At 53.9% G+C, this 15,466-nt stretch overlaps 1 protein-coding gene and 1 long non-coding RNA gene across 3 annotated transcripts; one reads left to right on the forward strand and one right to left on the reverse strand.

The window, feature by feature from the left end:
- On the forward strand, positions 1-3,859 carry LOC121136202. Its single transcript, XR_005873342.1, has 2 exons — positions 1-3,377; positions 3,487-3,859. It is a non-coding gene; the product is annotated as an uncharacterized LOC121136202 (long non-coding RNA).
- A 4,718-nt stretch (positions 3,860-8,577) lies between these two features.
- Emc10 (ER membrane protein complex subunit 10) lies at positions 8,578-15,464 on the reverse strand. 2 transcript variants are annotated; one of them, XM_040735998.1, is made up of 8 exons: positions 15,210-15,464; positions 13,445-13,517; positions 11,600-11,709; positions 10,905-11,009; positions 10,483-10,664; positions 10,294-10,387; positions 9,551-9,637; positions 8,578-9,373 (listed from the first exon to the last, which is right to left on the reverse strand). In XM_040735998.1, exons 1-7 carry the CDS (start codon positions 15,462-15,464, stop codon positions 9,551-9,553), a joined length of 906 nt encoding a protein of 301 aa, XP_040591932.1. In that variant the 3' UTR covers positions 8,578-9,373. The 2 variants fall into 2 exon arrangements, with proteins under 2 accessions (XP_040591932.1, XP_040591933.1); XM_040735999.1 differs by lacking the exon at positions 9,551-9,637.
- Positions 15,465-15,466: the final 2 nt, after the last annotated feature.

A 15,466-nucleotide genomic window follows, 5' to 3' on the forward strand; every position in this document is an offset into this window, starting at 1 on the left:
CCGCCCCTCCTCTATCTGCTCTATGCCCTTCCTCCTCTTCCCCGCCTCTATCTCCTCCACCCTTTGCCTACTATACCGAGTCTGTAACTTCCTCTCCTCTAACCCTCCAGCCCCTCTCTAGTTCCTCCTCCTTCATCTCCTTTACCTCAAACCCCTTCAATTTCCTCCTCCAGTTACTCTACTTCCTGTCTGCCTTCTCTACCTCCTCCGTCTATTCTACCCCTCCTCGTCCTTTGCTCCTCCTGTCTCCTCCTCTCCTCTTCTCCAACTCTATTCTCCTTTTCTGCTTCTCCCTTTGTCTTCTCATCCTCTTCCTCTTTAATCTCATGTATTCCTTTTCATTTACCCTAAACTTCCTCTGTCATCAACTTCCTCTGTTGTCAACTTCCTGTCAACTTCCTCTGTCATCGACTTCCTCTGTCGTCAACTTCCTCTGTCATCGACTTCCTCTGTTGTTGACTTCCCTTTGCCTGCCATCTTTCTCTCCTCAGCCTCTCTCCCTCTGTCCCCTTCCCACCTCCCCTACTCCATCTTTTTCCTCTGTCTTCTCTATTCCTTCTTCTGCTTCCTCTCCCATGTCTCCCTCTTCCTTCCCCTCCTTTATCTCCTCTCCCTTTCTCTTCCTGCCTCCCTCCATCTCCCGTCCTTGTACCTCACCCCTCCATTTCCTCTGCCTCCTTCTCTTACTTTTGCTTGTTTCCAGCCAACCTTCTCCTGCCCAGCTCCTGCTCCTCCTTCCCAGCCTTCCTCCACTGTGCTCCTCCTCCGTCCCCTGGCTCCGTTTTCTCGTCTCTCTTCTAGGCCTCCCTCCTACGGCTCCTTCCTCCTGTGCTCACACATCATCCTGCTCTTCATTCTCTGACTTTCTTTCCTCTTTTCTCCTGTCCCCCTTTTCCTCCCTCTAATGTCTCCTATTTTATCAGCTTCCTTTTCTACTGTCCCCTTCCACTGGCTCCTTCCCCTGCCCTCCATTTCCTCACTGGCCTTTTTCCTACCCACACAAACTCCTGTTTTCCTTTCATCTCCTTTTCTTCTCCCCTCTTCCTGCCATGTTCCATCCTTCTCCCTGGTCTTCCCCCTTCCTCTGCTTTCCTCCTTACCCCTGTTCTTCCTGGGAGCCTCTGCATCCTTGCTGCCTCCGCCATGGCTCCTCTGCTCTCCTCCCTGCTCGCACCTGCTCTTGATCCCAGTCCCTTCCTCCTATGCCTCCTTTTGTCCTCCCTCTTCCTCCTTTGCTACACCCTCCTCCTCTTCCTCCTTTGTCCTCCCTTCTCTCCTACTTACCCTGTCTCCAGCTCAGTAACCTTCTTCCCCACCACCACCTCCCAATCCCTGCTTCACTTTCTTCCCACCTCTCCCTCCCCCTCCCCCTTTCCTATGGCACCTTTGCTCTTTTTTAAATCTGTCTCCCTCTCCCTCCTCTCCCTCCCCCTTTCCTATGGCACCTTCGCTCTTTTTTAAATCTGTCTCCCTCTCTCTGTACCTTACATGCACTCTAGTGTCTCTTTTTTCTTTTGCTTTTTCAAGACAGGGTTTCTCTGTGTAACATCTCTGGCTGTCCTGGAACTCGCTCTGTAGACCAGGCTGGCCTCAATCTCAGAAACTCACCTGCCTCTGCTCCTGAGTGCTGGATTAAAGTGCGCACCACCACCGGGCTCATTTCTCCATCACAACATTCCTGTTCCACAGCTCCTCCTGCCTTGTCCTGATGCCTCTTCTTACCTGTCTTCAACCTCCTCCCTTCCCGCTGGACTTCCCTGCCACCCGTGCAGGTTCCTAGCCTCTGAGGATGTGAGGGCGGGATACCCAGTGCCTGATGTCCTCCTGAGTCCCTCCACACAGTCCTGCTGGCTCTGGGTCCCCTAAGGAATGCAGTCAAGGGAGTTCAGTGCGCCCAGCTCCCCTCACCTCTACCTGCCATGTCTTCCCTGCTCTTTTCTTTACTCCCACCTCCTGCCCCTCCCTACACCTCCCATTTCCCCTTTCTGGGACTCTCTGCCCTTGCCCTCACTGTTCTTTCTGGAATCTGCTTTTGTTCTGTTCCCTATCACGACCACTTTCTTTCTTCCTCCATTTTCTTACAACCCGGGCTCTCCCAACACTGTAACATCATCAGCACACCCTGGTATTTATTCCTCCCTCATCTAAACTTCTGTTACCCCATCTCCCTTGGCATCGCTGCTGTTTATCTTCCTTGGCCACTTCCCTGCCGTTCCTGTCTTTGCTTTTCGGTCTCTCCTACTCGCCTACCCACTGCTTCATGGTGCCGGTCAGCCGGTCACTCTCCCTCTCCTTCCTGGCTCACCCCGTAGGGTGCTCCCCGTGGTGCTCTACTCAGTCCCTCAACTCCCATGGTCCTCCTGGTTTTTCCTCCTCTTTCTCGCACTCTGCCTATCATCCCCAGCGTGTGTGTGCACGCACGCACCTTGCGTAGGCTAGAGATCAACATTAGGCACCACCCGTCTAAGTTTTTGCTGCTTGTATATGCACATGTATTTACGGTGTGTCACCTGTGAGCACCTGTGTGTGCAGCTAACAAGTCAGCATTTGCTGTCTGCTCTGTGATTCTCAACCTTATTTTATTTATTGGTGTGGGGTTTTTGGTTTTGTTTCTTTGGTTTTGAAGTTTTTGTTTGTTTTGTTTTTGGTTTGTTGATTTTTTGAGGCAGGTTTCTCTGTGTAGCCTGACTTACCTGGAACTCACTCTGTAGACCAGGCTGGCCTTGAACTCAGCAATCCGCCTGCCTCTACCTCCCAAGTGCTGGGATTAAAGGTGTGTGACATCACTGCCAGGTTCTCCACCTTAATCTTTGAGATAAGGTCTTCTGTTGAACTTCCAACTTGCTGATACGGTGAGGCTGGCCAGCCAGCAAGTCCTGGGATCCACTGCCTACCTCCCCAGCACCAGGGTTCCAGGCACATGCCAAGCTATCCTGTGAGTGCTGGGACTCACACCTGGGTTCCTGCTGCACAGCAAGCACCCACCAATAGGCCTGTCTCCCTGCCCTACCCATTTGTCTCTTCTTCCTCCTGTTCTTTGATCTCTCTTTCTCCTCTTCACTCACTCTCTCCTTCTCCTCAACCCCTGTAAGTGGGCTCCTTTCCAGCTGAGTTCCAGCCCCCTGCTCTGGTGCTGTGAGGATCCCCCAGGCTCTGGGAGGGAGGTGGGTCACAGTGGCCACAAAATGTCATGGTAGGAGGCTGATTACCTGAAGCATGGCTACCATGCCAGATACAGGTGTGGGGCAGGCTCTCTGTGACACTTTCTTTTTTCTATCTGTCCTGGATGCTGGACATTCCATGGAGGAATCAAACCCTGAAGGCAAGAAGCAAGGAAATCATCTCAGAGAGGAAAGAGCTGCCCACAGACACAGCGTGTAAGTGGTGGGACCAGAACAGCATGTGACTCTGGGTTGACCAGGGATGGGCTCTGAGACTCAAGTCTGAGACGGTGAAGGATGATTAGACTGCTCTGTCCCCTGCCAGGCCCTTCTCCCTCTCCAGGCATCAGCAATGGAAGGCCTCAGCTGACTGCAGTTTTCCAGATGAGAACATGTGCACCATCTGCAGGACACAGGACCAGCAGCGGCTAGGAAAGAGGTTTCTTAGGACCCACCAGCCTGAAGGACCAACACGACACGCCCAGCCCAGCCCAGATCCAGATCTGTGTGTGTGTGTGTGTGTGTGTGTGTGTGTACGCACGCGCACACGCAATGGGACTGTCTGCAACCAAGTTGTATTAGGCACTGAAATTTGTCCCCAATAAAGGACAGTTGGGGTGAGGAAAGCTGTAGGGGGATATGGAAAATCCTGTAAAAATGAGTATTTTTGCTCCTAATAGAGAAATATCCACAAACAAGTGTTTGTGTGTTTTTCTGAGACAGGGTCTTATGCTGCCCAGGTTGGCTTTGAACTCCTTATGTAGTCAAGGGTGACCTTGAACCTGATCCTCCTGCCTCTACTCCAGTGCTGGAATTACAAGTCTGTGCCAGAACACCTGGCTTCAATCAGATTCTATGAAGTCTTGCACCTCTGAGCCTTACACTGGAGTCACTCAAGGTGACTGTCTGCATTCCAAGGGGGGACCCAGGCCTAGCAGGGGGTAGAATGGAAAACGGGTCTTTGATTATGCAAACCTACTGCAGGTCTGTGAACAACCCATCGTCTTGCTAAATGGAAGGTGGGTGCAAGCCGTGGTGAGTGTCTTAGTTAGGGTTTCTATTGTGATGAATCCCCATGGCCAAAAGCAAGTTGGGGAGGAAAGGGCGTATTTGGCTCCCACTTCCACATTGTAGTCCATCACTGAGGGAAGTTAGGGCAGGGCAGGAACCTAGGGGCAGGAGCTGATGCAGAGGCATGGAGGCTGCTCACCATGGCTTGTTCAGCCTGCTTTCTTATAGAACCTAATACTACAGCCCAGTGACAGTACCACCCACAATGAGCAACTAATTAAGAAAATGCAGCCAGCGGGCAGTGGCATGCACATTTAACAGAGGAAGGTGTATCTCCTGAGTTCAAGGCTAGCCTGTTCTACAGAGCAAGTTCCAGAACAGTCAGGACTACAGAGAAACCCTGTCTCAAAGGGGGTGGGGGCAAAGGAAAAATGCCCTACAGCCAGATCGCAATGGAGGAATTTTCTCAATTGACATTTCCTCCTTTCAGATAACTAGCTTGTGTCAAGCTGACATATAAACTAGCCAGGACAGTGGGCAACAGGTAGAAGCCCAAGAATGCCTCCTGCTCTGGTCAGAGCACTTCCCTGGAGGGTAAGAAGCCACCAGAACTCCAGGAGCTACAATGGGACAGCAGAGTCATGCACAGTGTTAAAGTAGCCGAGGACAGGTTAAGTGCCAGCCTGAGGCTAGAAACCAGAAAGGGGAAGCTTCCTGGGAAACGAGAAAGGTATCCATGGATGGGACAGGAATTAGGAGGCATAGTCCACCCCCTGAGGCACCTTCATCTTATGCCTGTGGCAACAGTCTGGGAAGGGTCCAGGAGAGGACCAAGGGCTGAGCTGAGGCCAGGTAAGTGGGCACAGGGACTGGCAGACGGATGGGGCTTCAGAATTTAAGCCTAGCCTGGTGCACTGATTATAGGTATGAAATGCCAGGCCAGGAGCTGGACTGTTTGTCCTGTGGGAGCTGGAAAGCACGGGGTCAGCTCCGGTGTTAAAGCCAGAGATGGCTGGGCAGTGGCTGGGAAAGCCAGGGTAGACTCAAGGTCCGGGAGGGAACAGATGTAGCTCCAAGTGGGTGTCCTGCCACGGGGCTACCTCTAGAGCAGCCTGGAGGGGCAGAATAGTGGGGTGGGGATGGTGCAGAGCAGGGCCCTGTCCTGAGACTGGACCAGTGACAGTATTTCTAGAGCAATGATCCAGGAGCCACTGTGCAGGGGCGGAGGCAGACGTGACTGCAGTCTGGACCTAGGGGCTGTCTGAGAAGCAAGGCTGCTGGAGCCACTGGCGGGACGGTAGCTGATGCAGAGCATCAATGGGCCCCAGACAAGTGAGAACGCATAGGTACACACACCAGCTCAGAGCTCACCCGGCACGTCACATGGGCAGCATCCTGCAGACACATATGGTAACACACACAGGTGCACAGGTCTCCTGCAGCACTGGCCAAGCAAAGCCAAAGACCCATCGCCGACTGGCTGCGAACAAATACGCTCCATGTGGAGGGTGAGGCTGGTCTTCTCCGGTGTCACACAAGAGGTCCAGGCTTTTGCAAGACCATCCTGCAGAGACTGCTGTTGCTCTGTCTGCACGAACAGCAGCTGCCTCTCAGAACAGGGATGGGAAGCTTCATGTGGAGCTACGGTGTCCAGACTCCTGGACACTCTGGTCAGTGAGCTCTCTGGAGTCACACAAGAACTGGGAGTTTAGCTGGGATGGGGCCCCGGGGAGGCTAATGGACTCAGCAGTTAGAACACAGGAGCACAGGCTGGAAAAAACCTCAAGTAGAGGGAAAGCCACCAGCTAGACACACCACAGCTCCACCCACTGAAACGCAAAGACGGCTCTGCTGGTGTCTCTTCAGAAAGTTCCGGCACATGCACATTGTAAAAATCTGTTCTTTCTCTCACACTCTCTGGACCTTGCTGTGACCTCCATGGGACAGGAGTCATCTATTTCCACCACATGGATCTCAGGACTGAACTCAGGTCATCAAGCTTTGCCTGCTGAACCATTCCGCCAGTCTCAAACACATGGACACTGTATGAAAGCGTGTCTCCCACATGTTCCCACGCCGCCTCCCCTTCCTCTCCTGTTCCTGTCCTCCGGGATTGTTCCACGTCTGATCATCTCTACAAAACCCAGGGGCCGCCGGGCGTTGGTGGCGCACGCCTTTAATCCCAGCACTCGGGAGGCAGAGGCAGGTGGATCTCTGTGAGTTCGAGGCCAGCCTGGTCTACAGAGTGAGTTCCAGGACAGCCTCCAAAACAATACAGAGAAACCCTGTCTCGAAAAACCAAAAAAAAAAAAAACCCAGGGGCTGCAAATGAGAGGCCATGTTTGGTGTTTGTCAGCCAGGCTTAGCTACATCCATTGTCCTGTAAACGTGGCTTCATTCTTTGTCTGAAAACAACTCCATTGTGTATATTTATATTTTCCTCACCCACTTTGCTGTCACTGGACACCAAGGGTAGTTCCATGCTCTGCAGCCACCGTGTGGGAGCTGCTCTGTGGAACACTGACTTCCAGGACTCCAGGTAATTGCCCACGAGGCAGAGCGGGGTCAGATCTACATGGTGTGGAAGGCCTAACACCAGTTTACAGAGAAGCTTCTGTACCCGTTTCCACAGAGGTGTTTGATGTCAGACACACCCTCGCCAGCACTTGTTTTAACTGGCTGGGGCAAGGCAGAATCTCAACATAGGCGTTTGCTGTTCTGAACCAGGGCCTCTCAGGTAATGGGCAAGCACTCTGAGTCACACCGAGCCTTCCCTTCCCTGGCAACCGTAAACATTCTTCACGTTGAATGTTACCCTTTCACGATAGTCTATTCACTGCTCATCTGCCCTTAGTATTTAGTTCTTTTATATTCTTGATTGTTTGGCAGTGATGGGATGGAGCCCAGAGTCTTCCTTAGACATGCTGGGCAAGCATCAAATCACCAAGCTACACCCCTGCCCAGGAAGCAGTACCTGAAATTAGACAAAATATTGAGATTTGCGCAGACCTTCCAGAAAATAAACAGTCTGTGCCTCTGGAACGATCAAGAAAGGTCAGCACAGGATGGAGACAGAAGTACAGCCTCTGCTGCTGTCATCCTCCTGGTCACCATGGAAGTTGGCAAGATGCTAGGCCACCGTTCCAGGCACAACAGTCAACCTCCATAACACCAAGGGGATGGGACTGGCCAGACCCCTGGAGCAAGGCCATCCGTCACACTGGAGTGCAGGGGTCTGGACAGCCACACCATCCAGGGAGGAGAGGCTGAGGCACGGAGGCTCAGGAAGGGGCACGCCTCAAGAGGACACACCACGGCGCGCTGATGTTGAAATGGCAGTCTTGAGGTTCCTAGCAGCTGAACAGGCGACACAGGGAGCATTGTGCCCTTTCCCAAGCCCACACCCGAGGATGGCCTGTTGGGGAGGAGGCTTTGATAGCACTGTCGTGGTATAAGGAGAAACACCCCTCACAGGCTAACATCCCAGCTAGCAATGTTCTGGGAGGTTATGGGTCCTTCATTGGAGATGGGGCCCAGCAGAAGCAAGGAGACCTTGAGGGGTGTGACTTTACAGACTACTCAGCTTCCATCACAACCTGACTGGCATGAACTAAACAGCCCTGTCAGGCCGACCCCTCAGGAGCGAGTCCAAACCCCCTGAAGCCAAGAGCCTGTTCAGTCTGTCCTCTGATCAGCTGCTCCTGTCTCGTGGTGACAGCCCAAAGGTGAGTCACACTCCAGGTCACCCTGCAGACACCACACTGAGGAAACTGACCCTCACAGGGCAGGCTGAACGCAGAGAGTGGCCTTGGATTCCGGTTTTATTGTTTGTTCTGTGAGGACAGTCTCAAGTAGCCCAGGCTGGCCTCAAACCTGCTAAATGGCTAAGCAACACCTTAAACTTGTGATCCCCTTGGCTCCTCTCTGAGTGCTGACATGAGTATGTACCACCTCGCAGAGCTGGCTCACGCACTGCACAGCTTCATGCATGGGAAGCAAGCATTCTACCAACTGAGCCCCACTGGTTCTTCAAGACACATCTTGCTGTGTAGCCCAGGCTAGTCCTAATGTCACCAAGTAGCTAAGGCAGCCTTAGCCTACTGAATCTTGGGATTCCAAATGATACCAAATGCACCAACACATGATCCCAGGTTCCACCCTGGCCACCCACTGTGAGATGGCGGAGACAATATGAACCTGAGGGGCTGCTGCGCCACCAAGTGTAGATGAAGTGTAGATGTCCAGGAGGCTCAGAAAGCAGCCTCCTCCTGCTGGTGTCCCTGCTCACAGAAAGGTATCCCTCTGTAACATGTCCTATGGAAGCCACTCAGACCTAAGGCAAGCCAGTGACAGCAGCCATCCGGGACTATTTACAACCACGTAAGGCAGGAAGCCAGCCGAATGGTGGCTGTTTAGGAACAGTTTAATCAACAGCCACACAACACAGCTGAGGCTACACAGCAATCTCCGTGGCCACGGCCACAGATGTGCAAATAAGTGCATGGCGGCTGTCGAGCAGCCAGCTCACCCCTGGCTCAAAACATGCACACGAAGTTGCTACTAGCGTGTACATTCACAAGACAGACTAACGACCAGACCCATAGTTCTCTCCTGGTACCGTACCCAGAGTGGGACATCTGAAGACAGGAAAGACGGAAGTCATCAGGAAGGTGGTCAAAGAGCTCAGCAAGCCACACGGAAGCCACACCAGCAGCAGAGGCCTCCTTGCCACACATCTGTGGCTAGGAGACTCAGTGTGACAGTGAGGGGTGCAGGGGCATGGAGGACAAAGGCACAGGGCTGGAGAGAGCTTGGCATGTTCCCAAACTGCACGATGGGGGGGGGTGTGTGTAGCAAAGGGACACAGTTGCACAGTGCCCGGGGAAGCCAGTGGGCCTGAGGTGGCTACAGGAAGGTGTACCCTAGCTCTCAGTCAACAGACACAGAGAGGCTCAGGGAGAGGAGGGAGCTGGAGAAGGGCAGCAGGATCCAGGGAAGGGACAGCCTTCCACGTCCATGCAACAGGGAGACGGAGGAACAGGGATCCTTCTTGGGCTGCCCAAGGACAGCAAGCTCTGGGGGACTCTCGGTGGCACAGCAGCTCACCGGCCGCTGCCGCCACCCCCCCCACCGCCCTGGCCGCCGGCATCTGGAGCTCCCGACATCATGAGGAACAGCACAACTGGAATGATGTACATCCACTGCAGACGAGAGCGGGAGACAGAGACACAGAGAGGGAGAGGTGTGAGTGGTGAGGCTGGTCCAGGGTGGGGGCCGTGGGAGGGGGGTGGGGTCCCCTAGTCACTACAGGCAGGGCCAAGGGCAGGGGCAGGAGGGTGTGGGCAGAGGGCAGGGTGGGCAGGGATCTGGATCCTCACTTAGGCCTCCGTTGGCGCTGGCGCAGGCCCTGGGGCAGCAGGACGCAGGGCTGTGAGCAACACGGCCCCCCCTAGGATGAGGTGCCACTGAGGGAGGGAGGGAGGCAGGTCAGCCAGGGCTGAGGTTTGCCAGGCCTCGGTCCCTCACATGGGGACTTCTGCGACCCTAGGGGAAGGTGCTTGGCTGTGTCACTGTCCTCAGCACCCTCCCTCTTCACCCTTGAGGCATGCTGGCCCGGCTGGGTCCTTACCTTGTTGGGCCCAGCACAAGTCTCCAGCCTCGAGGGATGGAGGACTATGTCCAGCCGGCCTCCTTACGAGGGCCTGCCCCTTCAGGAGCCTGGGCTTTACAGAAGCCTCAGGCCAGCCGCTGCCCTCTGGCTCCTCTGCACCTCGACCTGCCCTCTTACACCTACCCCAGGACTACCTGCCTCCTGGCCCTGGGCCTAGTCAAACTCCCTCACTTCCCTGAACACTAGGCCGCCCCTCCCTTTTGGCCCTCCACGCATGCCCACAGCCTGCCTGTCCATACCCAGCTACCTTCCACACTGCTCTACTCCCAGCAGGCCTGGGATGTCTGTGCACGCAAATGCCCAGCCCAGCCCAGGCAGCTGGGCTTCTAGAGCCGCTCAGCCCTGCACAACTGGATGGGGTCCACAGCCCCCAGCCTCCCACCAGAGGAACACACATAGGCCATCTGCTGGGGCGGGGAGGGCTGGGGGGACAGAAGGAGCCATACTCACATATTTAGCAAAGAAGGACTTCTGCTCCTGAGGGTTCTTGGCCTTCTGGGCCTGCTCCATCTCTAGGCGCTCAATGAAGGCTGCGGTCTCAGGACTTAACACGGGAAGGAAGGGGCAAGGTGAGGGTTAGAGCCCCAGTACCTGGGTGCCTGAGGCAGCCAGCGGTCCTAGACTCCCTACGGCACTCACCCTGGGGCGGTGCCCGGGGGCCGCAGCTGCACAGACGTATTGAACAGCTCCAGGTCCTCATCTTCCACCTCAGAGCCCCGGCAGCCCCCGGGGTATGCGACCACCGACAATCCCACCACGTTGCCAGCCACATCCACATGCAAGGTCAGCTGGTCCGACAGGTGCGACTCCACCAGGGAGCACTGTGGGAGACGGGGTGGGAGTGGTCAGGGGGAGCTACTTAGCTCTGCCGCACTCCCCCACAAATGCACAAAGCGTCCTCCAATGCCCCCAGCCATCCCCAGGCCCCTTGGGCCGTCACTGATTGCAGGAGTTCAAGCTGAACAGTCAGTTCCTCAGGGCCCCAGTGAGGGTTCCATGAAGGGTGTGGACACTGGGGCAGGCAGGAATGAGGATGCAGGCAGTCCTCATCAGTGACTTACCGCCGGGACAAAGGAAGACACGTAGCCACCAGCTTCCGAACCATCAAGTACCCCAGGCCGCCTTGGGACCCGGACTCTGTAAAGGCCATTGACAGCAGCCACATCCTGCAGGGCATGGCAGAGGCCCATGAACTGGACAGTGGCGGCCACTAGACTGGTCAAGAGAATGCCTCCCCAGCCCTCACATCACCTTCCACAGCCCCTGGGCTGACAAGAGTCTGCTCAGCACTCTTCTCCCTGGCTACCAAGTGAGGCCAAAACAGCTGGGCTGCCCTCCCCCTGGTGAAGCCACCCAAGACAGCATGCCACATCAGGGACAGTGCAACCAAGCACTACTAAGCCTGGATCCAGCCACACCTCCCCACTCAACACACCCCAGGTGCCACAGATGGCTGCCTGTGGGGGCAACAAGGCAGAGATTCACATGGGGCCTAGGCAGAGAGGCAGACAGCAGGCCTCTAGATGCCTCCCTGCACAAAGAAGGCACCTGGGCACATGGTCACTGCAGCAAAGCAAGTTCCCCTGCCTCCTTCACACGGGGCAAGGTAAAACAGCTAGCACGACAGTTTTCAGGCAGACCAGCCCGGACAAGGCTGGAACTTGGGAAGGTAACAGGTACCTCATGGGGAGGGGTGGCTGAGCCAGGAGCCACGCCCATTCAGCTGCGGAGGGCCAGTCCCGGGGCCCACGCTTACCCGGAGCCGGCCCCGCTCCTCCTCACTGAGCTGCCGTTGTGTCGCAGACAAGGTTCCATCCTGCTGGTTCCAGAGCAATGAGCCACGCTTCTGGAAGTTGGCTCTATCACCTGTGGAGAGGTGGGCTCAGTATCAACCCCTCAAGTGTGGCCTGCCCATCTCATGGACAGGGGCTTCTCCACACACTCTTGCTGTCAGCACCGCAGTGCTCACAGGGAGGCCCAGCCTTGAGGCTCCCGTGGCCTGCACTGCTTTACAGGATGACTCTGGAATGGTTGTGAGAGCTCTCTGGGCCAACCAGGGCCTGATGTCACATGTGCCTGACTCCATTAAGGAGCTGCAGACAAAGCAAACGGCGAGCTCTGAGCTGACTGGTCACAGCCAGTCAGGCAGACGCTGAGGCTGGCCCTCTCTGCCTTCCCTGAAAGAGGGGCCCCTGTGGCGCTGCCCCAGACCTGTTTCCTCTGCTGCAAAGTGAGCAGATGTTCACACCCACTGCCTCACTCGACTGACTAGGGCCATCTGAGGGAGCGAAGGCAGGACACGGGTCAAAGGTTAGAGAAGTCTGCTCTGACATTCCTTCTTCAGATGACTCGGTCTGGGGTTGTTCCTACACGTCACTGGCAAGAAGGAAATAATATATACATATACATATGTAACATATATATATACACTATATACACAGAATTGCATATATATACTTGTGTGTGTGCACATGCATACATATATATGAGTATGTATGTATACTACTTATATACACATATGAGTATGAATGTATATATTATTTATATACACATATATAAACTTTATTAGAGCAAAGCAATAGTGCATTTTATAGAGGGAGACCCTGTCAAGATTTAGCAACTGGCCACACGAGTTTTAACGTATCTTGATGCGATCCAGAATCACGAGTGGAGTCTCAGTGAAGGACTATAGGTCAGGCTGGGTTGGGGACAGTAGGAAGGCCGTCCACTACAGGTGTGACCATTCCCTAGGCTTGGAGCGTAGAGAGGAGGCTGAGCACAAGTGAGCACACACATTAATTCTCTCTGCTCTAGGCTGTGTATGTGATATGACTAGATGTTTGAAGTTCCCGATTTGACTTCCCTACTATGATGAACTGCAACTGGAATTGTAAAGGAAAAAAATTATAAATGTAAAAGCAGCCAGGAGGTGGAGGCGCACGCCTTTAATCCCAGCACTCGGGAGGCAGAGGCAGGCGGATCTCTGTGAGTTCGAGGCCAGCCTGGTCTACAGAGCGAGTTCCAGGACAGCCTCCAAAGCCACAGAGAAACCCTGTCTCGAAAAACCAAAAAAAAAAAAAACCAAAAAAAAAAAAAAAAAAAAAAAAGAATCTTTGAGTACCTGTGTAAGCAAGTTACAGAAGCCAAAAAACAACTAGCCATACGATAACAAGCAGTCATGGGTGTACATTTTTGGGTGGGGGATCACTGAGTCAGGGTTACGGAGAACTTATCTTCCAGGTGCTAGAGTGAGACAAACAGGTAGTGGGTACCAAGATGGATGCCTGGCATAAAATGGGGTTTCTTCAGCCATCACATGTACATTTATCATATACACGTGTACATTTATCACATGCACATGTGTGCATACACATGGATACACACGTGCAGGTGTGTATGTATATGCATCTATACATGTGTGTGGTGCTTGTGTGTGTAATTTCCATTAACAGAGATGCAACCCAGGCCCTTGGACATGCCAGGCAAGCACTCAATCTTTGAATCCTTGAAGCCAGGTATGGGGCATCTAAAAATAGCTTCTCTTCACCTATCTGTTTCTACCCTCTCCCCAACAGACTGCCAGGCCCCACACTGAACTCACCAATCTCAAACGAATGTTCCAGCAGCAGTCCCACAGTACCACAGCCCTCGCCTTCTCGGCCATCAGCTCCGGCCTGCAGGAGAGACAGGAGTCCCAGGTAAAGACCACTCACATTCTGCGCAGACCAAAGGGCAAGCCTTATCTCCCACTCACATCCAATTAGAGGTGCTTTCCCCAGGACTTCCCTGCTCATGAATATTCATGGTGTAGATTTCCATAGCTCAAAAGAAAACCCTAGAGCTGGGCAGTGGTGGCGCACGCCTTTAATGCCAGTGCTCAGATGGCAGAGGCAGGTGGATCTCTGTGAGTTCGAGACCAGCCTGGTCTACAAAAGCTAGTTCCAGGACAGACTCCAAAGCTACACAGGGAAATTCTGTCTCAAAAAACAAAACAAAAGAAGAAACAAAACCCTATGAACATGCTTAACTGTTACTCTCATGTCCAAAGTACAGGTCTTTTTTTTTAAGATTTATTTATTTGTTTATTATAAACACAGTGTTCCACCTGCATGCAGGTCAGCAGGCCAGAAGAGGGCACCAGATCTCATTACAGATGGTTGTGAGCCACCATGTGGTTGCTGGGAATTGAACTCAGGACCTCTGGAAGAGCAGCCAGTGCTCTTAACCTCTGAGCCATCTCTCAGGGCCCCCCCCCCACGTTGTTTGCTTGCTTGGTGTTTGTTTCAGTTTCTTTCTTTCTTTCTTTCTTTTGAGACAGTCTCACTGCATAGCCCAAGTTAGTGTCTAACTCATGAAGCCCCACCTCCTAGTGCTGGTAGTACAGGCAAGAACCACCCCAGGCTTTCTCAAGCCGTCCACTCATGAGTCCACAGGCACTGGCCTCCTTTGCATACATGTTAATACCCTGACCGTTCGCATGGTCAAGAATCCCACCCTCTCGTACATCCTTGATCCTACACTTTTTCCATATTCTGAGATAGCCTCACTAAAGCACTCCCAGGTTGGTCTGGACTCAAGGCGATCCACCTGCCTCAGTCTGCTGAGTACTGGGATTACAGATAAGTATGACAACCATCAACTTCATTTTTTTTGGCTTGAATTTTGTATAGGAGTGTTTGCTGCATGTACATCTGTGCCCCACGTGCATGCCTGGCACCTGCTAGGCCAGAAGAGGGTGTCCAATGCTCAGGAAGTGGCGTTACAGACAGTTATGAGCATCCAGGTGGGTGCTAGTTAAGAACCCAGGTACTCCGAAAGAGCAGCCAGTGCTCTTCTCCCCGTCTCTCCAGCACCTTTTTTGTTTTGTTTTGTTTTGTCTGTCTTTTAAAACAGGGTCTTAGGTAGCCCGGGCTGACCTCGAACTCCTAGGATGTCAGGACTGCACCCCCACGCCAACGCCTATGTCTTTTAAGCCTGAATTTGAAGCTTCTCCTACCCAGGCATCCTAAAGTACTCATTGGCTCCTATAGGACCAGGCTTCCTCATGCATATTCAGAAACACGGTTCCACCCCCAGCGCTCGGGCACTAGTGCTGTATCTTTATTACTGAGTCAATGTCTCACTATGTAGACTCGAACTCACCCATCTCTGCCTCCCGAATACTGGAATTGAAAGCATGCACCATCACACCCGCTGTTTTGTATTGTTGAGACAACCTCACGCAGCCTCTGAGCGCTGGAATCACAGGCGTGCACTACCATGCCACGCCCAGGTTCCAAACAGACCGCACCCTCTCATGAATATTCACGTTGCGAGCCCATCTAGCGCCCGCAGGAGGTCGCCCCCTCCCGGCCGCAAGCACTCACCCCGCGCGCGGCGGCCCCGGCCCGGCAGCCGCTGCCTCGGGCCCTGCTAGGAGCCGCGGCTGCTATCAGCAAGAGCACGAGCAGCCGGGTCACCCCAGCAACCGCGGCCACCATACCGAAGAGCGGAGAGGAGCGGAGCGCCGTAAAGCACGCTGGGAACCGGAGTGCATCCTGAGGCTCATGCGCCTGCGCCGCGTGCCGCCTACGCCTGCGCACTAGCACCCGTCCGCCGGCTCCCTCAGGCGTGGCTGCCATTT

This window comes from Mesocricetus auratus, unplaced genomic scaffold (assembly GCF_017639785.1).
Source record: "Mesocricetus auratus isolate SY011 unplaced genomic scaffold, BCM_Maur_2.0 Super-Scaffold_100054, whole genome shotgun sequence".
NCBI lineage: Eukaryota > Metazoa > Chordata > Mammalia > Rodentia > Cricetidae > Mesocricetus > Mesocricetus auratus.